The sequence below is a fragment of the Salvelinus alpinus genome, chromosome 16 (genome assembly GCF_045679555.1).
Source record: "Salvelinus alpinus chromosome 16, SLU_Salpinus.1, whole genome shotgun sequence".
In the NCBI taxonomy this organism is placed as follows: domain Eukaryota; kingdom Metazoa; phylum Chordata; class Actinopteri; order Salmoniformes; family Salmonidae; genus Salvelinus; species Salvelinus alpinus.
Window position 1 is genome coordinate 35,663,374 of NC_092101.1, and position 19,042 is coordinate 35,682,415.

Here is a 19,042-nt window from a genome sequence, read left to right on the forward strand (position 1 = left end):
GAATTGCACGACTATACCACTTAGCTAAGAATGATGTAAATAATCAAGTCTATAAACGTTGGGTAGTTAGTTAGATAGCAGATGGTTAATATACTGCCTTGCAAGTTTGATGTATTAGTAGCCAACTAACGTTACAGTAGGTAACTAGCTAACATACTGCTGTAAAGGATAGCTAACAAATTGTCACTCAACATAACATGTAACGTAACTTATTTGAAAAGGCATTACTTATTACATTTTTCAACATTTTATTAACATTTGTCATAATTAGTTAAAGCAATACATTTGTATACACTCTCATCGGACTTCGGCTACATGTTTCCCGCCCTTTTCTTAAAATCTGAAAAGTTATGAAACCACGCCCATTTTCTGAAGAATTGCATTATGGGCCCTAAAAGCACGGAAATAGTGTCCACTGCATGTATACTTTGTATTTAGGCGAATTTATGACGTACTTTTGGCATATTAACTATATCCATACTATGACCAATAATGATACTATATACTCAATTCATGTCACAAATAGTACGGTTAGTGCGGTTAGAATGAGTATTCGAACACAGCTTAGGTCTCTAGTGCCACCTTCAAAACAACTGGGAACTCGGAACGCTGCAATCTCTGACTTCCGGCTTCAGTAAATTCAAGACAACTGGGAACTCTGAAAAAAATGAATTTTGACTGGTAAAAATAGTTTTCAACAGTTATCCAACTCGGAATTCCAATTCGAAAAAACTCTGGCATCTTTCTCCAAATTTCCTACCTGAAACTCACTGATGTCATGATTTGACCTTGTTTTCCCCCCAGAGTTCCCAGTTTACCACAAATTTACCTGTTCAACCAACACAATCACTGTCACCATGTCTTATGGTCAGTGGCGATTTTAGCATGTAAATCTTGGTGGGGGAAAAATAACTTGTGGGATGCATACCAGCAAAACCACAACACAAAACTAAACAATACATTAATTGCACTATAACAGTGACAAACAATGCCCATAAACTGTTAGGGCCTACATAAAGCTGTCCCAACAGCAGAGTCCCAACAGCAGAGTCCCAACAGTAGTCCCAACACCTTACCACTGCTACACCTTGCTATCACTGGAGCCTTGTCTGGCAGCGAAACAGTTCATTCAGCCTCATTTACTGCCTTTTAAAAAAACATAGCTGACATGGCTGACTTGCTTAAACAAATGTGGTTTCTACTGACAATTGAGATTTACAAACTATGGCATAAGGAGACGACAAGCGGATAAGAGGCAATACGTAATTTCGATTAAGACATTAATGAGCGAGCTAGGACGAACGTCGTCAATATAACTATGTGTTCAACACTTTTGAAATGTACAGCGACAGAATTCAGAACATAGGCCGTTCTTACAGTGTTTTCCCTGTACACCATGTCAGAACCGTAGGATAAACAAAGGAGGCAAATAAGCAGACAATGAAAGCTCTTACAATATTTGATTATTACATTTTCTCAAAAACAGGTTTATGGGTACATGTGCACCACCAAGTCAGAACAGTAGACCTAATTATTAGGATGAGGCACATGGGCTACTAACAGCTTACTACACAACATACACTTAGTATTACTTTCTTAGCTACAGTATACATATCTCCCTGGCATATTAAATCAATTATGCAGCAGCATACAAGACATTTTTGGACTCACCTTGTTGTGCTGTGCTCACTTGAACAGGAAGGTGGCACGGTGGTCCTTCGTGGGCAAATTTTGTCATCAAAGTCTGGCATTCTCTGGATTTATGGTGCTTTCAAGTCAACTGGGAACTCTGGAAAAAAAGGTTGAATCATGATGATGTCAGTGATCTTCAAGTCATAGGTCTAGAAAGAGGCCAGAGTTCCCGATTCACAATTCAGAGATGGATGAAAGTTCAAAACATATTTTCTCAGTCCTAGCTCATTTTTCCCGAGTTCCCAGTTGAACTCACTGAATTCAGATTTTACAGTTCCAAGTTAACAGTTGTTTTGAGCAAGGCACAAATCATGCTTCATTGACAGAATGGCCAATGTTGAATGTTTATAATTTTAAACCAGGAAAAGAGACCCTTAATCTTAGTCTTGGGACCACACAGCCACTCCTCTGAATAGCAGGATAATGATTGCTTTGCAATGCTTGCAGTTAGCCACTGATTCCTTCCAAACCACTCATTGTTGAATTTGCGATTTCCAACTTGTTGTGTAATGTTTATGTCCAATGGCCGATGAGCACCGGATACGTTTTATCTATAATTTCTCTTAATTATTTATCTTCATATGACAAGGATTAAAAAGGATTTGCCAGTAGATTGTCGACGTGATTCATGAAGATGAGTGCTAGCTAAGATTTTGAAAGTATGATGTTGGCAGTCCAATCAAAGCTACTCTAGATATAACATAATTTGATGTAATTTTATCTGTGGCCAATGACCTTGAGCCTTCTTGGATGGGCACTTCTAATGTAACTCTAAGGCAGCACCCAAGGGGCTTGAATTTTCGAGCTCTACCCTTAGACTTGACGGTGACGTAGTGTCCCCATGAGTGACAGAACACTGAGCCAATCACGGCGCAACACTCAATTTTTTTCTGTCTTGCCCCACCACCACAGAAAGCACTGAGCCTGGCTGAAACACCTGCATTTTGGAGCTCTCTTACTCAAGAAAACAAAAAAGAGATGATGTTTGTATGCAGCTTTATTAACTCAATGATATATTTTTTTCCCCACATTGTTTGCAAACTGATATGTGACAGGTATTAATGCTAAAATAACATGCAAAACAGGCAATCCCCCCTCAAAAAAAATTGGGGCTCAAAACAGGTGCCATTTCCCATTTTTGTTAAGCAGTCTACCGCATACAGTTTGATACATATGTTTGATAAATCCAACATATGCACCACACTGAACGCACTGCAACTGCCTCTGCAACTTTAATGCTGCAAGGCAAACGCAGCGTTTCATTGGAAATTAATGTAATTCTGATGTACCAAAATGCAATGATGCTGTCATACCTGCATTTTGGCTCATACATTTCCAATGGATTCCAATAGAACATGCCAGCAGAGGTGAATGTTGAACTTTTGTTGAATACATATCCAAATTATGCTGCATAACATTTTGCGCAATGAGACTGTCGGTGTGTTCGAAGGTAACTGCCTCTGCAATGCAATACTGCAAGGCAAACACAGCGTTCTATTTAGATTTACTTATAGACTAATACAAAATCAGTAGCGGATTTAGGGTGCAGGCGGGTGCTGAAGGGAGATTCGCCCAGGGCTCCGGTTGTACAACCTTGAACATCACATACACTTGAAACAAATAGCCAAACCAAAAACTGCAGACAAAAATACTTTCTGCTACTAAAATCAGTGAAATGTAGGCTAAACTGACAACAGAGAAATCTCAACTAGCAAGCAAGTCGCAGCAATGAACAAAGCGAAAGGGAGGAGAATTCTGGCAGGGGGGACATTTTCGGCACAACACCGGCTAAAGAACTGAGAGCACAGGCCTATAACTTCCATCATCAACTAAGTAAAATACATAGGCCTAAAGCCGATAAATAAAAACAGTTGAAAATATCCTGATGATAATTCTGGTTCTTTTAATCACATTCATCTCTCTGTTCCGCCTGTCTGCCTCCCTTTATATCTGTCTTGACTTGAGCTATATTTAGTGAAGTTCAACATTGTATGATCACTGGGTCCAGCCAGAAGCTGTCGCTAGCGAACTTGCAACATTGCATCAACTAGCCTATGACAGCACCTCAGAGTTTCCTGGGCAAGTGAGCTCTGGACAGACAGCTGTTTCTTTAGGAAATTTCCAATGGATATATGGGACCATCAAATCATGATATTTTGCTCTTTCAGATGAGGCTTGGTGATTATCGAGGCCGTGTTGGAAGAATTTTTCAATTACTGAGGAATGGATAAATTTGCAATGGATAAAAAAATACTTTGTTGACTTGTGTGAGGCGAAGATAAAATTACTGATAGGTTATGCTAATTAGTAGTGTACGTGGTGAGTTAAGACAATCAAAAACCAGACATTGCCAAATGGGCACTTTCCTACATATGCATGCATTCCAGAGAGAGATGCACCATATCTTCGTCACACACCCCTCCCCTTCCTCTTGATGCAACATTTTAAATTATACTTGAGACATATTATCTTCACACATATTTTAGATAATTTTCAGTGACAGCCGCAACTCAATCAGCAAGACCTATTGCCAAGCGCACTACCCAAATTGCAGGCTTCCCAAATAGGCATAGGCCTACTCACTTGGGATTTGAAACAATCCACAGCAATTTGTTTACTTAAAGAAGTGAATGATTCTCTGTGGCTAAGTCATGCTCCTTGGTGAAGTATTTTGAATTATTTTATTTATACAGGAGTAATTACAGTTGAAGTCAGAAGTTTACATACACCTTAGCCAAATACATTTAAACTCAGTTTTTCACAATTCCTGACATTTAATCCTAGTAAAAAGGATTAGGTCAGCTAGGATCACCACTTTATTTTAAGAATGTGAAATGTCAGAATAATAGTAGAGAGATGTCACGTTTCTGACCTTATTTCCTTTGTTTAGTCTTTATTTAGTTGGTCAGGACGTGAGTTGGGTGGGTATTATCTATGTTGTCTGTTTCTATGTGGGGGTTCTCTCGTTTGGCCTGATATGGTTCTCAATCAGAGGCAGCTGTCATTCATTGTCTCTGATTGGGAACCATATTTAGGTAGCCTGTTTTCTGTTGGGGTTTGTGGGGGATTGTCTATGTCTAGTGTTTGTGTCAGCACTATTGTTATTTAACTTCACGGTTGTCACTTTGTTGTTTGTAGTGTTCAGTTTCTTTCATTAAATAATGACGAACACTTACCTCGCTGCGTATTGGTCCTCCGATCCTTCTCGCCTCTCCTCGTCAGATGAGGAGGACGAAGACATCCGTGACAAGAGAATGATTTATTTCAGCTTTTATTTCTTTTATCACATTCCCAGTGGGTCAGAAGTTTACATACACTCCATTTGTATTTGGTAGCATTGCCTTTAAATTGTTTAACTTGGGTCAAACATTTCGGGTAGCCTTCCACAAGCTTCCCACAATAAGTTGGGTGAATTTTGGACCATTCCTCCTGACAGAGCTGGTGTAACTGAGTCAGGTTTCTAGGCCTCCTTGCTCGCACACGCATTTTCATTCTGCCCACATATTTTCTATAGGATTGAGGTCAGGGCTTTGTAATGGCCACTCCAATACCTTGACTTTGTTGTCCTTAAGCCATTTTGCCACAACTTTGGAAGTATGCTTGGGGTCATTGTCCATTTGGAAGAACCATTTGTGACCAAGCTTTAACTTCCTGACTGATGTCTTGAGATGTTGCTTCAATATATCCACATAATTTCCCTCCCTCATGAAGCCATCTATTTTGTGAAGTGCACCAGTCCCTCCTGCAGCAAAGCACCCCCACAACATGATGCTGCCACCCCCGTGCTTCACGGGATGGTGTTCTTCGGCTAGCAAGCCTCCCCCTGTTTCCTCCAAACATAATGATGGTCATTATGGCCAAACCGTTCTATTTTTGTTTCATCAGACCAGAGGACATTTCTCTAAAAAGTACATTCTTTGTCCCCATGTGCAGTTGCAAACCATAGTCTGTTTTTTTTATGCCGGTTTTGGAGCAGTGGCTTCTTCCTTGCTGAGTGGCCTTTCAGGTTATGTCGATATAGGACTCGTTTTACTGTGGATATAGATACTTTTGTACCTGTTTCCTCCAGCATCTTCACAAGGTCCTTTGCTGTTGTTCTGGGATTGATTTGCACCTTTCGCACCAAAGTACGTTCATCTCTAGGAAACAGAACGCGTCACCTTCCTGAGCGGTATGACGGCTGCCTGGTCCCATGGTGTTTATACTTGCGTACTATTGTTTGTACAGATGAACGTGGTACCTTCAGACATTTGGAAATTTCTCCCAAGGATGAACCAGACTTGTGGAGGTCTACAATTTTTTTCTGAGGTCTTGGCTGATTTCTTTTGATTTTCCTATGATGTCAAGCAAAGAGGCACTGAGTTTGAAGGTAGGCCTTGAAATACATCCACAGGTACACCTCCAATTGACTCAAATGATGTCAATTAGCCTATCAGAAGCTTCTAAAGCCATGACATCATTTTATGGAATTGTCCAAGCTGTTTAAAGGCACAGTCAACTTAGTGTATGTAAACTTCTGACCCACTGGAATTGTGATACAGTGAATTATAAGTGAAAATAATCTGTCTGTAAACAATTGTTGGAAATATGACTTGTTGTCACGCTCGTCGTTGGAATGAGAAGAGATGTCGGACCAATACGCAGCGTGGTAAGTGTCCATATTCGGTTTATTAACTGAACACTAAGAAATACCAAAATAACAACGTGAAATACAAAACGAAAACGAAACAGTCCCGTATGGTGATAACACAGACACAGGAAACAACCACCCACAAAACAGGCTACCTAAATATGGCTCCCAATCAGAGACAACGACTGACACCTGCCTCTGATTGAGAACCATACTAGGCCAAACACATAGAAACAGACAACCTAGACATACAACATAGAATGCCCACCCACATCACACCCTGACCAAACAAAACATAGAAACATACAAATCAATCTATGGTCAGGGCGTGACACTTGTGTCATGCACAAAGTAGATGTCCTAACCGACTTGCCAAAACTATAGTTTGTTAATAAGACATTTGTGGAGTGGTTGAAAAACGAGTTTTAATGACTCCAACCTAAGTGTATGTAAACTTCTGACTTCAACTGTATTTACGCCCAGGTGTCGTGATCTTTTCTGTTGGAATCCGGTCCGTCTGCTGGAGATCAAAGTATTTTGTGGTTAGAATGGATACTTCAGAGTACCATTCACAAATGTTCTCATAGAATAGAAGTTTCGTCGGTGGTCGGTATTCGCATCCCAGGTTTCCATAATTTCTAGCTGCAGACTAGTAATTAGTATTTAAGATTTGCTCTTATTCTGTAGGGATTGATAGTTTCAGAGTTTAACAATTTCCCGCCGTGTAGCCAAAGCTCCACGTGGTATGGTTAGGAATTCAATAACTATTCGCAATCACAGCTCACGCTGTGGGTTTGCTTAGTCTTGGTACTCAAACCTGTGCCACCTCAGTTTACACCGAGGTATGCGTGGTCTGAAGAGGATTTCCTCAGGAGGGTTTTTTATTCGTAACAGTAGAAAAGGCGGTTCTATGATGCCTGATCATGTCTGTGTTCACTGGGGCGGGCGAATGACTTAGTTAAACTTTAACGGGAATAAAATTCTCTCACATTAAAGGTTTAACATCACATTACATCATTTCACAAATAGTTTCATCTTTACTTATTCATTTTATACAAGAATTAGATGCAAACCCCATAATTGAGAAATGTACACATTCAGATATATAGTTATGTGTGTTTCCTGTCCTCTCTGAGGTCACCAAATGAAACACACTCGTCATAAACGTCCCTTAAGTGTCCACGGACCATTCCCACCTTCTCACAAGTGGACATTTTGTTTCATTTTCCCATTTTGGGGATTTAGGAGTTCGGCCACGTGAAATCCTTTGTTCTCTCTGTGTCTTTCTCTCTGCATGACCAGGGGGAGAGAGTCTCCGCCAGGAATTTACGACCTGAGATAACAGAACCTGGGTGTAGGAGAGAGTGAGAGAGGGGGAAGCCACGATCTATAACCAGAAAGGGCCACTTCATGACACTGTAAAGTAACAAAATGTGGAAAAAGTCAAGGGGTCTGAATACTTTCCGAAGGCACTGTATGTGTTAATGTGTTAGCTGTACGTATTCTGAATACAATTTATGTTTGGCTGTGTGGACTTGGAGACAGACAGCAAGATAACTATTGTGTTCTGTCAGCTTGTGTAACATTTTTATACTCATTGTTTAATAAAATATGTTTTATTTTTGCACTACTGTGTGGCCTGCCTCCCATCCCATGCCCTATCCTAGAACCTGGTAGTGAGTGTGACACACACACACACACACACACACACACACACACACACACACACACACACACACACACACACACACACACACACACACACACACACACACACACACACACACACACTCTCCCGGAAATGAGTCCATTCAGTAAAGGAAGTAAATCCAGTCCAAAAAGTCTCTGGGCTGAGCGTAAAAAACACAGTCAGCTGTGTGATCGGAGTTTCCCTCTGAAACACTAATGTATTCTGTCCCGGGCTGTCTGACAGAGAAAACTGTCCCAGCCCAAGTATGGCCCACTCTGCAGCAGGCCTACAAACCCCATCTGAGGATGAGTGTCCCATCTGTAGGAGCACCCTGACGGACCCACATCACCCTGATGCCTGTTCTCATGCGTGAGTAACCTCTTTTTATTGTCATATTCTCTGGTGTTATACTGCAGTTTGAAGCCTAATCTGTAACTTAATTTGTAGCCAGGTCTTTCTGTTAAATTTTGTGAATGTAAAGTAGATTCAATTTTACATAGAAGCTACTCTGTAGCTGTGAACTCCCAGATATGATGGTTGGTTTATATCAGTCTCTAACCCCAAATAGGTCCAAATAGGTAAATCTTTCTAATGAAATTATTTCAGTGTAAGGAACTCCCTCAAATACATGTTCTATTAGTTCTCTCCATTTCTATGAATAAAGACCATCAGCACAGTGCAAAGAATAGCCTCTGTGTACAAACTCAACATTTATGTTTCTCCTTCACAGTGCTTTTCAATATCACTTGCGAAAAATTATAAACTACTGAGATGAGCTCAGATTGTTTGTAAAAGAGACTAAAGTTTAGTTTAGGCATGTCAGATTGTCAAAGATTATATGCTATGATTTGACCAATGCCTTCATACTCTAAGTAATAAACAGTTGATTTACTTCCACCACATATGCAGGTAAGTAACACTGAGGGGAATTTCCCCTCACATCACAAAAAAGACCTGTCTATAGCAAATACTATACTTATAGGGGAGAGTTGGGTAATTTGATATTTTTTTACATTCAGGATCACTCCGTCAAGGTAAATATAGTATTCTTTATAACAAAGATATCTACATATATTTCAGGATGTTGTGTATACCTGGTAATAATCAGAATTCATATACATTACAGTTTAAAAAAAAAGCTTCTGGTCTCTTGGCACAACTTACCTCGGGTATGGGGTAAATTGAGCCGCGGGACAGGATAAGTTAAGCCGCCTACAAATGTCTGTACTGAATGATACATTACCACTATCTTTTTAAAACCATGTCTATCTTCATTTCCCAAACACAATTTAACACAATTTAACACAATCTCTTTTTTGTCTTTTAATCATTTTAAGCATCTTTTGACACAGGCTTAACACCTAACAAACACTTTTTTACATAGGTCAGGCCCTGTTGTTACCTTATATCCCAGCTATATTGCCTTTAATTTTGCCGGAAACAAGGGTGGCTCAACTTACCTCTTTGGCTCAATTTACCACTCTCACCACTATGTTAATCTCTGTTCTTAATAGCAATCAGCAGTAGCCTATTAGAATGAGGATGAGAGTTCTTTAACTATTCCCTTCCATTCTTACGACTAGTGTAGTCTGGATTTATGACATAGCTGCAGTGTTAGTCAATAGCAGCTTCTCACAGAACAGGTTTGATTCTTCCTGTAAGTGTTTACTTCATGACTGAAGAATGTGCCACTTTATCAATGGACAATAACCACAGCTGTGCATGTTGCTTATGCATTTCATTGAATGATGCACTGTAAAACTCAATCTTATGTTTTGTGTGTGTGTGTGTTCCAGGTTCTGCCGCCCATGTCTGACCCGTTCTCTAATGTGGTTACCCCACTGCCCTGTGTGCAGAGCTGAGGCGCAGGTTGATGACATCAGGCCTGTCAGAGTCAAGGCAGGGAACGTGGTCGTCAGGTTGGGTCAACCTCTACCTGGCTTGTCGGAGCTTTCCACCCCAGCAACAAGATCTGTGGCAGGTGACGTCCAGAGGTGAATGACTGACTGGTCCAGATACAGCCAAACACACACAGCCAAACACAGAGAGGGCATGATGTATTTTAGCATTAAATTCAGAGGTTTACAATTCATGCATTGACAGTCTCAATAATGACCTAAAGGTTGACCAATTAAACACTTAATGTTTCTTTTTTAGCTATATCAGACTGCTGCAAATGGGCACTCAGACAGAAGGAAGGAGCATGGCCAATCACACCCCAGCTGTCACCACAGCCCCTCCCCTTCCCACTCCAAGACCCCTCCACAGACCACTCTCTTCCTCCATCACTCCTCCTGCCCCAACCAATGATGTAGACCTATATATGTCTATGACTCGTAGACCCGCCCCAACACTCACCCCAACAGCTGGCACTACTGCACCTACCAGCCAACTTGCCACCCCACCTACCACCCGATCTGCCACCCCACCTACAATTACTCGTCCTGCCACAACCAATGGTTTATACATGACTATGGCTCAAACACCTGCCCCCACAGTCACTCCAACAGGTGCCACAACTACACCAGCACCTAAAACCACAACTACCATCCCTGCCATCCCACTGACACCTACCATCACATCTAAACCCAGCCCCACACCCCGCACCAGGGCTCTCTCCGCCCCAGGACAACAGCCCTTGGCCATCCCTCAGCACACACCTTCCGCAGCGCAAAGACCCACCGCCATGCCCTCTACCTCTAACCCTGCTCCCCCAGTACTGGCTGCTCCTCCATCCCTCTCCTTCACGGATGATGGGTAAGTTTAAGTCACCATTGATCTGTATGTTTGCATAAGTGTGCTTGTGTGGTGTTTAGAGTTATTTTGATTGTTATACTGCATATTTGCTGCTCATTGTTGACTACTGCAGACTCATCATGAGAAATGTAACCTGATCATATGTCTATTTTCAGTGACTTGTATGAAAACTTGCTGGGCTTGCAAGGCCAGTTAGTGAGGTAATAATGTATTGGTTTTAAGAGTGAATATTTACCCTTGTCTACAGTATTAAATGTTTTATATTTTTCTCTCCAACGCTCACTCTGTCTCTATCTTTCTCTGTCTGTCTTTTCTCACTCTGTCTGTCTGTCTGTCTGTCTGTCTGTCTGTCTGTCTGTCTGTCTGTCTGTCTGTCTGTCTGTCTGTCTGTCTGTTTTCCCTCCCTCTATCTCTCTCTCTGTCTGTACTCACTCACTCATTCTCTCTCTGTCTGTCTGTTCTCACTCTCTGTTTTTCTCTCTCTGTCTGTCGGTTCTCCCTCTCTCTCGCTCAGTTCTGTGGTGAGGATGACGTTTGTCTGTCCGTTCTGCCAGGAGAGTGGTCTGGATGAGAGGGATCTGTGGATTCACTGCAATGGCAAGCATTACCATGACAACAGGCCCGTGGTCAGTGATATATCTGTTATGAATTGCTATAAAGCTGTCAGTCAGTTGCTCTCAATCACTGCGTCTCAAACATGAGTTTATTTAATTTTATTTCAATTTTAGTTAACCAAGATAATCCACTACGTAACACTTGGCACTGCCTCCAGGGATTCCTCGTCCATAGTCCCTACTCCTAGGGAGTTGTTGGCCAATTGGGATCAAACTTTGTTGCTCTGATTGACTATTGCTCTCTGGCATCCTCTAGGTGTGTCCAGTGTGTGTCTCTCTGCCTCACGGTAATCCACACCAAATTAGCAGGAACTTCATCATGCATCTGAACCTGAGACACTGCTACTATGCCGAGAAATACACGGTTGGCTACACACACACACACACACACACACACACACACACACACACACACACACACACACACACACACACACACACACACACACACACACACACACACACACACACACACTAATAAGATGTTTCTTTGGTCCACAGAACACCCATCAAACCGACATGTTGAACTTGCAAGATGCCATTATTGAGTCTCTCCAGGATGCCAACCTGAATCCCAGATGACCTTTATCGATATCAGACACAACATCAGTAATCTAGTAATTTAGCAATAACACACTCATCATGATTTGTATATTTTGATGCTAAAGCTGCTCACAGAAGCGTTTGTAAAAATGGCAATGTTGTCGAACATTGATTGTTGCAGCTGTTCTTTTCTTTCTTTTGAATGTATAAAATCATGCACTGTTTACTGCATCTATCAAATATATCAACTTTAATGGACATTTTCAATATCAGCTTTGATATACTTTTTCATACAGTACCAGTCAAAAGTTTGGACACACTTACTCATTCATGGGTTTTTCTTTATTTTTTGACTATTTTCTACATTGTAGAATAATAGTGAAGACATCAACACTATGAAATAACACATATGGAATCATGTAGTAAGCAAAAAAGTGTTAAACAAATAAAAATTGATTTGAGATTTGAGATTCTTCTAAGTAGCCACCCTTTGCCTTGTTGACAGCTTTGCACACTCTTGGCATTCTCTCAACCAGCTTTTTATTTGTTTAACACTTTTTTGCTTAATACATGATTCCATATGTGTTATTTCATAGTTTGGATGTCTTCACTATTATTCTACAATGTAGAAAACAGTAAAAATAAAGAAAAACTCTTGAATTATTAGGTGTGTCCAAACTTTTGACTGGTACTGTATATTTAATATCTTTGTATACTCTTGACATAGAATAACTATAATAAAGAATATTGAAATCAAACCTATTGTGTGTCCTGGAGGATTCTATTAGGCACTGATCCTTGAAGTCTACAAAACAACATTATGTATGTGTGTGTCTGTGTTTGTACGTGTGCATGCGTGCACGCACATTTGTGTTCCTGTAAAACTTACATAAGCAAATGGGGGACAATTAAACAATCAATAATAATAAATTTGACAGCAATTGAAGATATTTTATCTTAAACCATACATTTTACGCAATCTGCACAATCCTGCAAGCCTTGCAATTTGTTCAGCTTCTGTATAAAACCTAGCAAACACACACTCCACCCAGACTAAGGCTGGAACTGCTGCATATAGGTGGTCTTTGACCCCTTCTCTCTTCTTGTGCTTGTGATTACCGGCAGTCTTAGAGCCATGGCTTCTAAATGGATTGTTCTGGTCTTCAGTATGCTCTGGTGCTTGGTACGTTTCCTATTCCATCACTGTAATTTTATGTAAAACACTACATTACATAAATTACATTACATTGCTCTGACCAACTGTATTTTTGTGGTGCCTGATACAGTTACTGTACTTGTCATAATTGTGTAACAATTTAGCTTTATTTTTTTCTCCGTTTTGTGTGGTCACATTTCTAATCTTGTTACATTTTAGTGCAGACCTGTTGCATTGCACTGTTTTCTTTTCCTTGTTTATTTATCTGTTTTCCTATTTGTTTATTGCCTGCTGTAGTCAGCAGCATCCCAGCTCACAGGTGAAACAGGTGAGTGAAACCTCTTATTGTTGTTGTTCATAACTATGACTCATAGTGGTGGTAGAAATAATGTCAAGCAATTGTGTGCTGTGGTTGATTTAGACATTCTCTTACCTGCAGAGACTGATGTGGATGAGGGACACGGACACGACTGGGACATCTTTGACATCAATAAAGGTATATAAGAAAATAACTTTATAACATGACTGTGTGTATAGATAGTATCTCTGTGTGCTGATTGTCTAACTCTAGTGTGTTCACTTGCAGAGGCAGGATTGGACCTGCTGGAGGGTGATATTGTAATAGATGAGGTGAATTTGACAGCTCATCTTTTCTTTTACTTGAATAATGATGTGGATTTCTCATAGCCTGCCAATAATATCTGGTCATCACTGATCACCATGAGGGTGTTGTGTCTGATTGCACTGATTGAGAGTGTGTGGATCTCTCTGTTTAGACTGACAGCAGAAACACTATCCTAGGGGAGCAGTATCGCTGGCCTCAGACTGTACCCTACTATCTGAAGGACAGCCTGGGTGAGAAATAGTACACTTCAATACTTCAAAAATAGCTTTGGTAAAATACATTTAAATCAGTGTGACAAAATTCAATACAAAAATACATTTAAATCAGTGTGACAAAATTCTATACAATTTTGAAATATATATTTCTCTCTGTGTGTGTGTGCGTGCGTGTGTAGACATACATGCTAAGGGGGTGATTCTGAAGGCCTTCGAACAGTACAGACTGAAGACCTGCATCAACTTTGTGCCATGGAAGGGAGAGGAGAACTATATATCTGTGTTCAAAGGCACCGGGTGAGCGCACACGCACGCACACACACACACGGATGCCACAATGTCAGAAGCCAATAAATTTTTGAACAATGATAAATTATATCTGTTCATTCTTCCACACTTTTCTGTATGTTCTTCCACTCTATTTTCCATATCTTTCTCTCTCTATCTCTAATTCAATTTCAATTTCAATTTAAGGGCTTTATTGGCATGGGAAACATGTTTACATTGCCAAAGCAAGTGAAATAGATAAGAAACAAAAGTGAAATAAAACAATAATAAATTAACAAACAAAATGTCACAAAAGTCCCGAAAGAATAAAGACATTTCAAATATCATATTGTATATATACAGTGTTGTAACAATGTGCAAATAGTTAATGTACAAAAGGTAAAATAAATAAACATAAATGTGTTATATTTACAATGGTGTTTGTTCTTCACTGGTTGACCTTTTCTTGTGGCAACACGTCACAAATATTGTGATTGCACACTGTGGTATTTCACCCAGTAGATATGGGAGTTTATTTGTTTTCTAATTCTTTGTGGGTCTCTCTCCTCTCTTTAGGTGCTACTCCTCAGTAGGTAACAGGCAGGTGGGGAAGCAGAAGTTATCTATTGGTCGTAACTGTGACCGTCTGGCAACAGTTGAGCATGAGTTTCTGCATGCTCTGGGTTTCTGGCACGAGCAGTCCAGAGCTGACCGCTGATGTCAACATCATCTGGGACCGCATCGAAGGTAGCAATCAATCAATAAATCTGTATTAATAACATAAGATGACCGTGATGTTTTAGTTAATAGTATGTTAGAGATTATTTATATATAGTCTCACTGTCTGTAGTTGTCTATCAATCTGCTGGTGTGTCACCAACTAAATGTACTTTATACATGTACATTTCAATGACTGAACATTGCATTATTTCCCTTTTTAGGAAAAGACCATAACTTCCTGATCCACGGTGAGTCAGTGTCGAGTGCTCTGAACGTGCCCTATGACTACGGCTCTGTGATGCACTACAGTAAAACAGCCTTCAACATCGGGTCAGAGCCCTCCATCATTACTAAGATACCGAGCTTCATGGACGTGATTGGTCAACGCATGGAGTTCAGCGACAGTGACCTGCTGAAGCTCAACAGGCTCTACAACTGCAGTGAGTCCTCACCTGTCAATCAATATCAATCAAAAGTCAGATCAAAAATCAATCAATCAGCCAATAATTTACTGTAACTCAGGAGTTCATCAGACTGACCTTTAGTTAATGCTCTTACTTTATCAATATGTAATAAATATCTAGCGAATGAAGGTGATTACATAAGGATTGTCCAGCCAGGTAGTAGATTATCTACAGAAGAGTTACATAAAGCTGTTTTTATTGGTCTCTTGATTCTTACTTTCATAGACTAATGCTGACCTTCCCTCTCCGTCACCCCAACTCTCTCTCTCCACAGCAACTTCCTCAACGTTCCTGGAGTCATGCAGCTTTGAGAAGGAGAAGATCTGTGGGATGACCCCGGGTCCTGTTGGGAAAGCTCAGCGGGAACACAGACACAGTGTGGCTGGGGGACCCAACACCGACTACACCAACATGGGCCAGTGTGATGGTAAGATATACATACACGCATGCACACACACTTTACTCTGATGCAAGGTCCATAAACCATAGTCCTAGTGTAACATGATAATCATGCCACTATAACGGCACATCTACTTATCTGCTGTTCTCCTAAAGAGATAAAGAGAATGGCCAGGAAGGTCAATGCCCTCCAACGTGTTTCTTTGTTTGTCTCTTAAGATTCAGTGGAGGGACTTTGAGTTCTCAGAGGATCACAACATTGAAGTACCCTGTAGCACCATAATGATAACATCTATTTGAAGGCGATATCATTAATATCCTAATTGATTTTATTAAAGATGAAACATTTTCTCCCATTACAGAATATGCATATTTTTTGATCCATGATCAGTTTGTCTCACTCAAATGTTTTATTTCTGTTTCCAGGAAAAGGTTATTTCATGCACTACAGTACGGTTAAGGGTAACCAGGCCCACCTGGAGTCATCTCTTCTACCCCAAGAGAGGTTCCCAGTGCTTGCAGTTCTACCTCCACAACAGCGGGGGTGCTGATGATCGACTGAACGTGTGGGTGCGGGAGTATGACGACGCCAACCCCAAAGGAAAACTGAGGCTCATCCAGAAAATCGATATCACAGGTTTGACATCACATCTCAGCTCATACAAAACAATGTTGTACAACAGTATTGGGTGTACAATAGTATAGAGCAGGGGTATTCAAATCTTACCCTACGACGTCTGGAATACTGCTGGTTTTCTGTTCTTCCTGATAGTTAATTGCACCCACCTGGTGTACTAGGTCTAAATCAGTTCCTGATTACAAAGGGGAAGAATTTAAAAAAGCAGAGGAGCTGGCTTTGAGCTCCAAATTTGAATTTGAGGGGTATATGCTGACCACACCGCTCGCGTTGCAAAATAAATTTACACATACATGTTATTCAATCATTGCACCCACACTGCTCATGCGCGTTTGCGTAACCGGGCACTAAAATAGAACTTGGTTCTATTTGTGACGCTTGACACGCTGCAAGTCCCACCTCTCCCATCTCCTCATTGGTTTTTAGGAGCATATACTCACATTGGTGATTGAAAGATGAACTTGAGGTCCACACTCCAGTCCAATTGATGGTGGTAATCCACCTTAAAGTTGTTTGCTAACTGCCATATAAAGTCCAAAGAAGAAGAAGCCTGAAGAAGGAGAGATTACTAGAAACTAACTCGGTTTACCCTTTTATCTGTGGATTCATTGTCGGAGTAGAGGACCTTGTGCATTTCAGGTCAAATAACAACCCAATGTTTATATTACAGGACAAATGAGCTAACAGCAAGCTAACTAGCTAAATTGCCATAAATGTTTACTTATCAACCTTTCCCCAAAGTAATATAGTTGGTTCAGAGTTCATTTTGATATTTCACCTTACGTGTCCTGATTGAGTCAGGTGTGGGTGGACAAAATCAACATGCGAGTGGTCTGCTCAGCATGTACGTTTATAGGGTTTGTGTGGATGTCTGTTTCCTTCGGTCCTACAGGTGGCATGAGAGACTCCTGGGAGCTGTACTATGTGACCCTGGATGTGAAGATGAAGTTCCGGATTTAGTTTGAAGGCTTGAAGGGCACAGGGGCATCCACCGGAGGGCTCTCATTGGATGACATCAATTTATCAGAGACAACCTGCCCGCAGCACATCTGGCGCATCCGTGACTTCACCGGTCTCTTAGAAACCACACCGACAGGTGTGAACATCTACAGCCCACGCTTCCTGTCCCCCAGTGGCTACTCCTTCATGGTGAGTGTCAAGGTCACTATAGTAACAAGGTTGAGACGTGAATTTTCTAAATATCCCATAACTTTGCATAAATGTGGTAGAATTCAACAATTCCCCAGGCGCCGATGACGTGAACATCGATAAAGGCAGCCCCCCAACACTTCTCTGAGGGGTTGGGTTAAATGCGGAAGACACATTTCAGTTGAATGCATTCAGTTGTGCAACTGACTAGGTATCCCCCTTTCCCTTTCTGCATTTGAATACATCATCATTGTCCTGGCCTGGTAATAATGAACTACCTAGGTGAGCGTGTACATCAACGGCCGCAGCAGCCCAGGTAGCATGGCCATCTACTTCCACCTAACTTCCGGCCCTAAAGACAACTCCCTCACCTGGCCCTGTCCATGGCATCAGGCCACGATGGGCCAGAACCCGGACATCAGACAGAGAATGTCCAACCACCACATGATCACCACCGACCAACAAGCTATCCTCAGATGGTGAGAATGCTTACACAAAAAATGCTTACACAGTACGCCAAATAATAGCATGCTATTGGCTCTCTGTCCTTCATAGACGCTGCAAGGTCTTCCAATCTGAGATGAGCGTGAGGAGACTCAAATTAGACTAGAAACAGTTAGGGAGACAGGTGTGGGAGAACCTGAAGTCAAATTGTTTCTATTTAAGATTTTCCCTTCTCTCCCCTAGGCAATGATTTCTACTGGGACAACCCCCGTAAGGTGGGCAGTCTGGTGAACGGTTCCAACAGCAGCCAGTTCTCCCGCGGGCCCGGTACTGGAACCAGCAGCTACCTCACCCACAGCATGCTGAAGAGCAGGAACTTAATCAATGGAGACGACGCCATCTTCCTCCTCGGTCTAGAGGGTAAGACATTACATTCCCATCGCTGGAGAAGGCTCTTAACCATAGACATGCCCAATCGTTCCTTAGCTCTAGTCCCAGATCCATTTGTGCCATCTTACAGCGTACCAATGACTATAGCAGTTGGCAAGACAGAGAAACATATCTGGGACTAGACTACCTTGACCTCTCACTCGGTTCTAAACCAGTGTTCTTAACCCCAACCTCTTCAGATGTGTCTGCACTGCTGGAGCCCCAGCCCCTTCCTCGTTCTGCTGTTCATCAGTCTGAGAAGAGTGCCGTAGTATCACCCAGCCGGGAGACCACCAACACGTCAAAATTTGTGATGGCTGTGTCCATGAGCTTGGCGGCGGTCATGTTCGTGGTTGCCATGGTGAGCGGTGTACGCCAGGAGATCGTAGAGTGACAGGGACTTGATCGTTGTGGAGAACATGGACATCTAGTACTGAGAGTGACAACCAACCTAAAATGGCTTTACCTTTTCCATCGGCAGATTGTTGAAAGTGCTACTGAAGAAACTTCACTGAAACTAGAATATAGCCTAACTAACACTTGACTGTCTGATGAGAATCAATAGATGGAAAATGTTAGCTATAAATTATCAATAAAAAAGTTGACAAACC

The 19,042-nt window shown here is 41.4% G+C and overlaps 2 protein-coding genes across 2 annotated transcripts; both read left to right on the top strand.

Annotated features, from left to right (window-relative positions):
• Positions 1–8,188: 8,188 nt before the first annotated feature.
• On the top strand, positions 8,189–12,507 carry LOC139541785 (mucin-7). The gene is made up of 6 exons (XM_071346730.1): positions 8,189–8,381; positions 9,809–10,006; positions 10,170–10,769; positions 11,284–11,395; positions 11,640–11,747; positions 11,885–12,507. The coding sequence occupies exons 1-6, from the start codon at positions 8,278–8,280 to the stop codon at positions 11,963–11,965; spliced, it is 1,203 nt and encodes a 400-aa protein (XP_071202831.1). The 5' UTR covers positions 8,189–8,277; the 3' UTR covers positions 11,966–12,507.
• Positions 12,508–13,061: 554 nt separating this feature from the next.
• mep1ba (meprin A subunit beta a) lies at positions 13,062–18,862 on the top strand. The gene is given in 18 exon segments (XM_071346731.1): positions 13,062–13,109; positions 13,380–13,410; positions 13,522–13,578; positions 13,669–13,712; positions 13,859–13,937; positions 14,102–14,219; positions 14,766–14,903; positions 14,905–14,936; positions 15,131–15,349; positions 15,648–15,800; positions 16,199–16,250; positions 16,252–16,409; positions 17,302–17,558; positions 17,841–18,016; positions 18,018–18,037; positions 18,246–18,422; positions 18,632–18,797; positions 18,799–18,862. Coding segments are annotated over 18 exon segments (1,989 nt in total).
• The last annotated feature ends 180 nt before the right edge of the window (positions 18,863–19,042 follow it).

What these genes read in the sequence shown, in the direction of transcription:
- LOC139541785 (XM_071346730.1), top strand. Translation starts at nt 8,278, where the DNA reads ATGGCCCACTCTGCAGCAGGCCTACAAACCCCATCTGAGGATGAGTGT. An exon ending in GTGGCAGGTGACGTCCAGAG is followed by an intron (nt 10,007 to 10,169) that starts GTGAATGACTGA and finishes TTTCTTTTTTAG; the next exon opens with CTATATCAGACTGCTGCAAA. An exon ending in ACCATGACAACAGGCCCGTG is followed by an intron (nt 11,396 to 11,639) that starts GTCAGTGATATA and finishes GGCATCCTCTAG; the next exon opens with GTGTGTCCAGTGTGTGTCTC.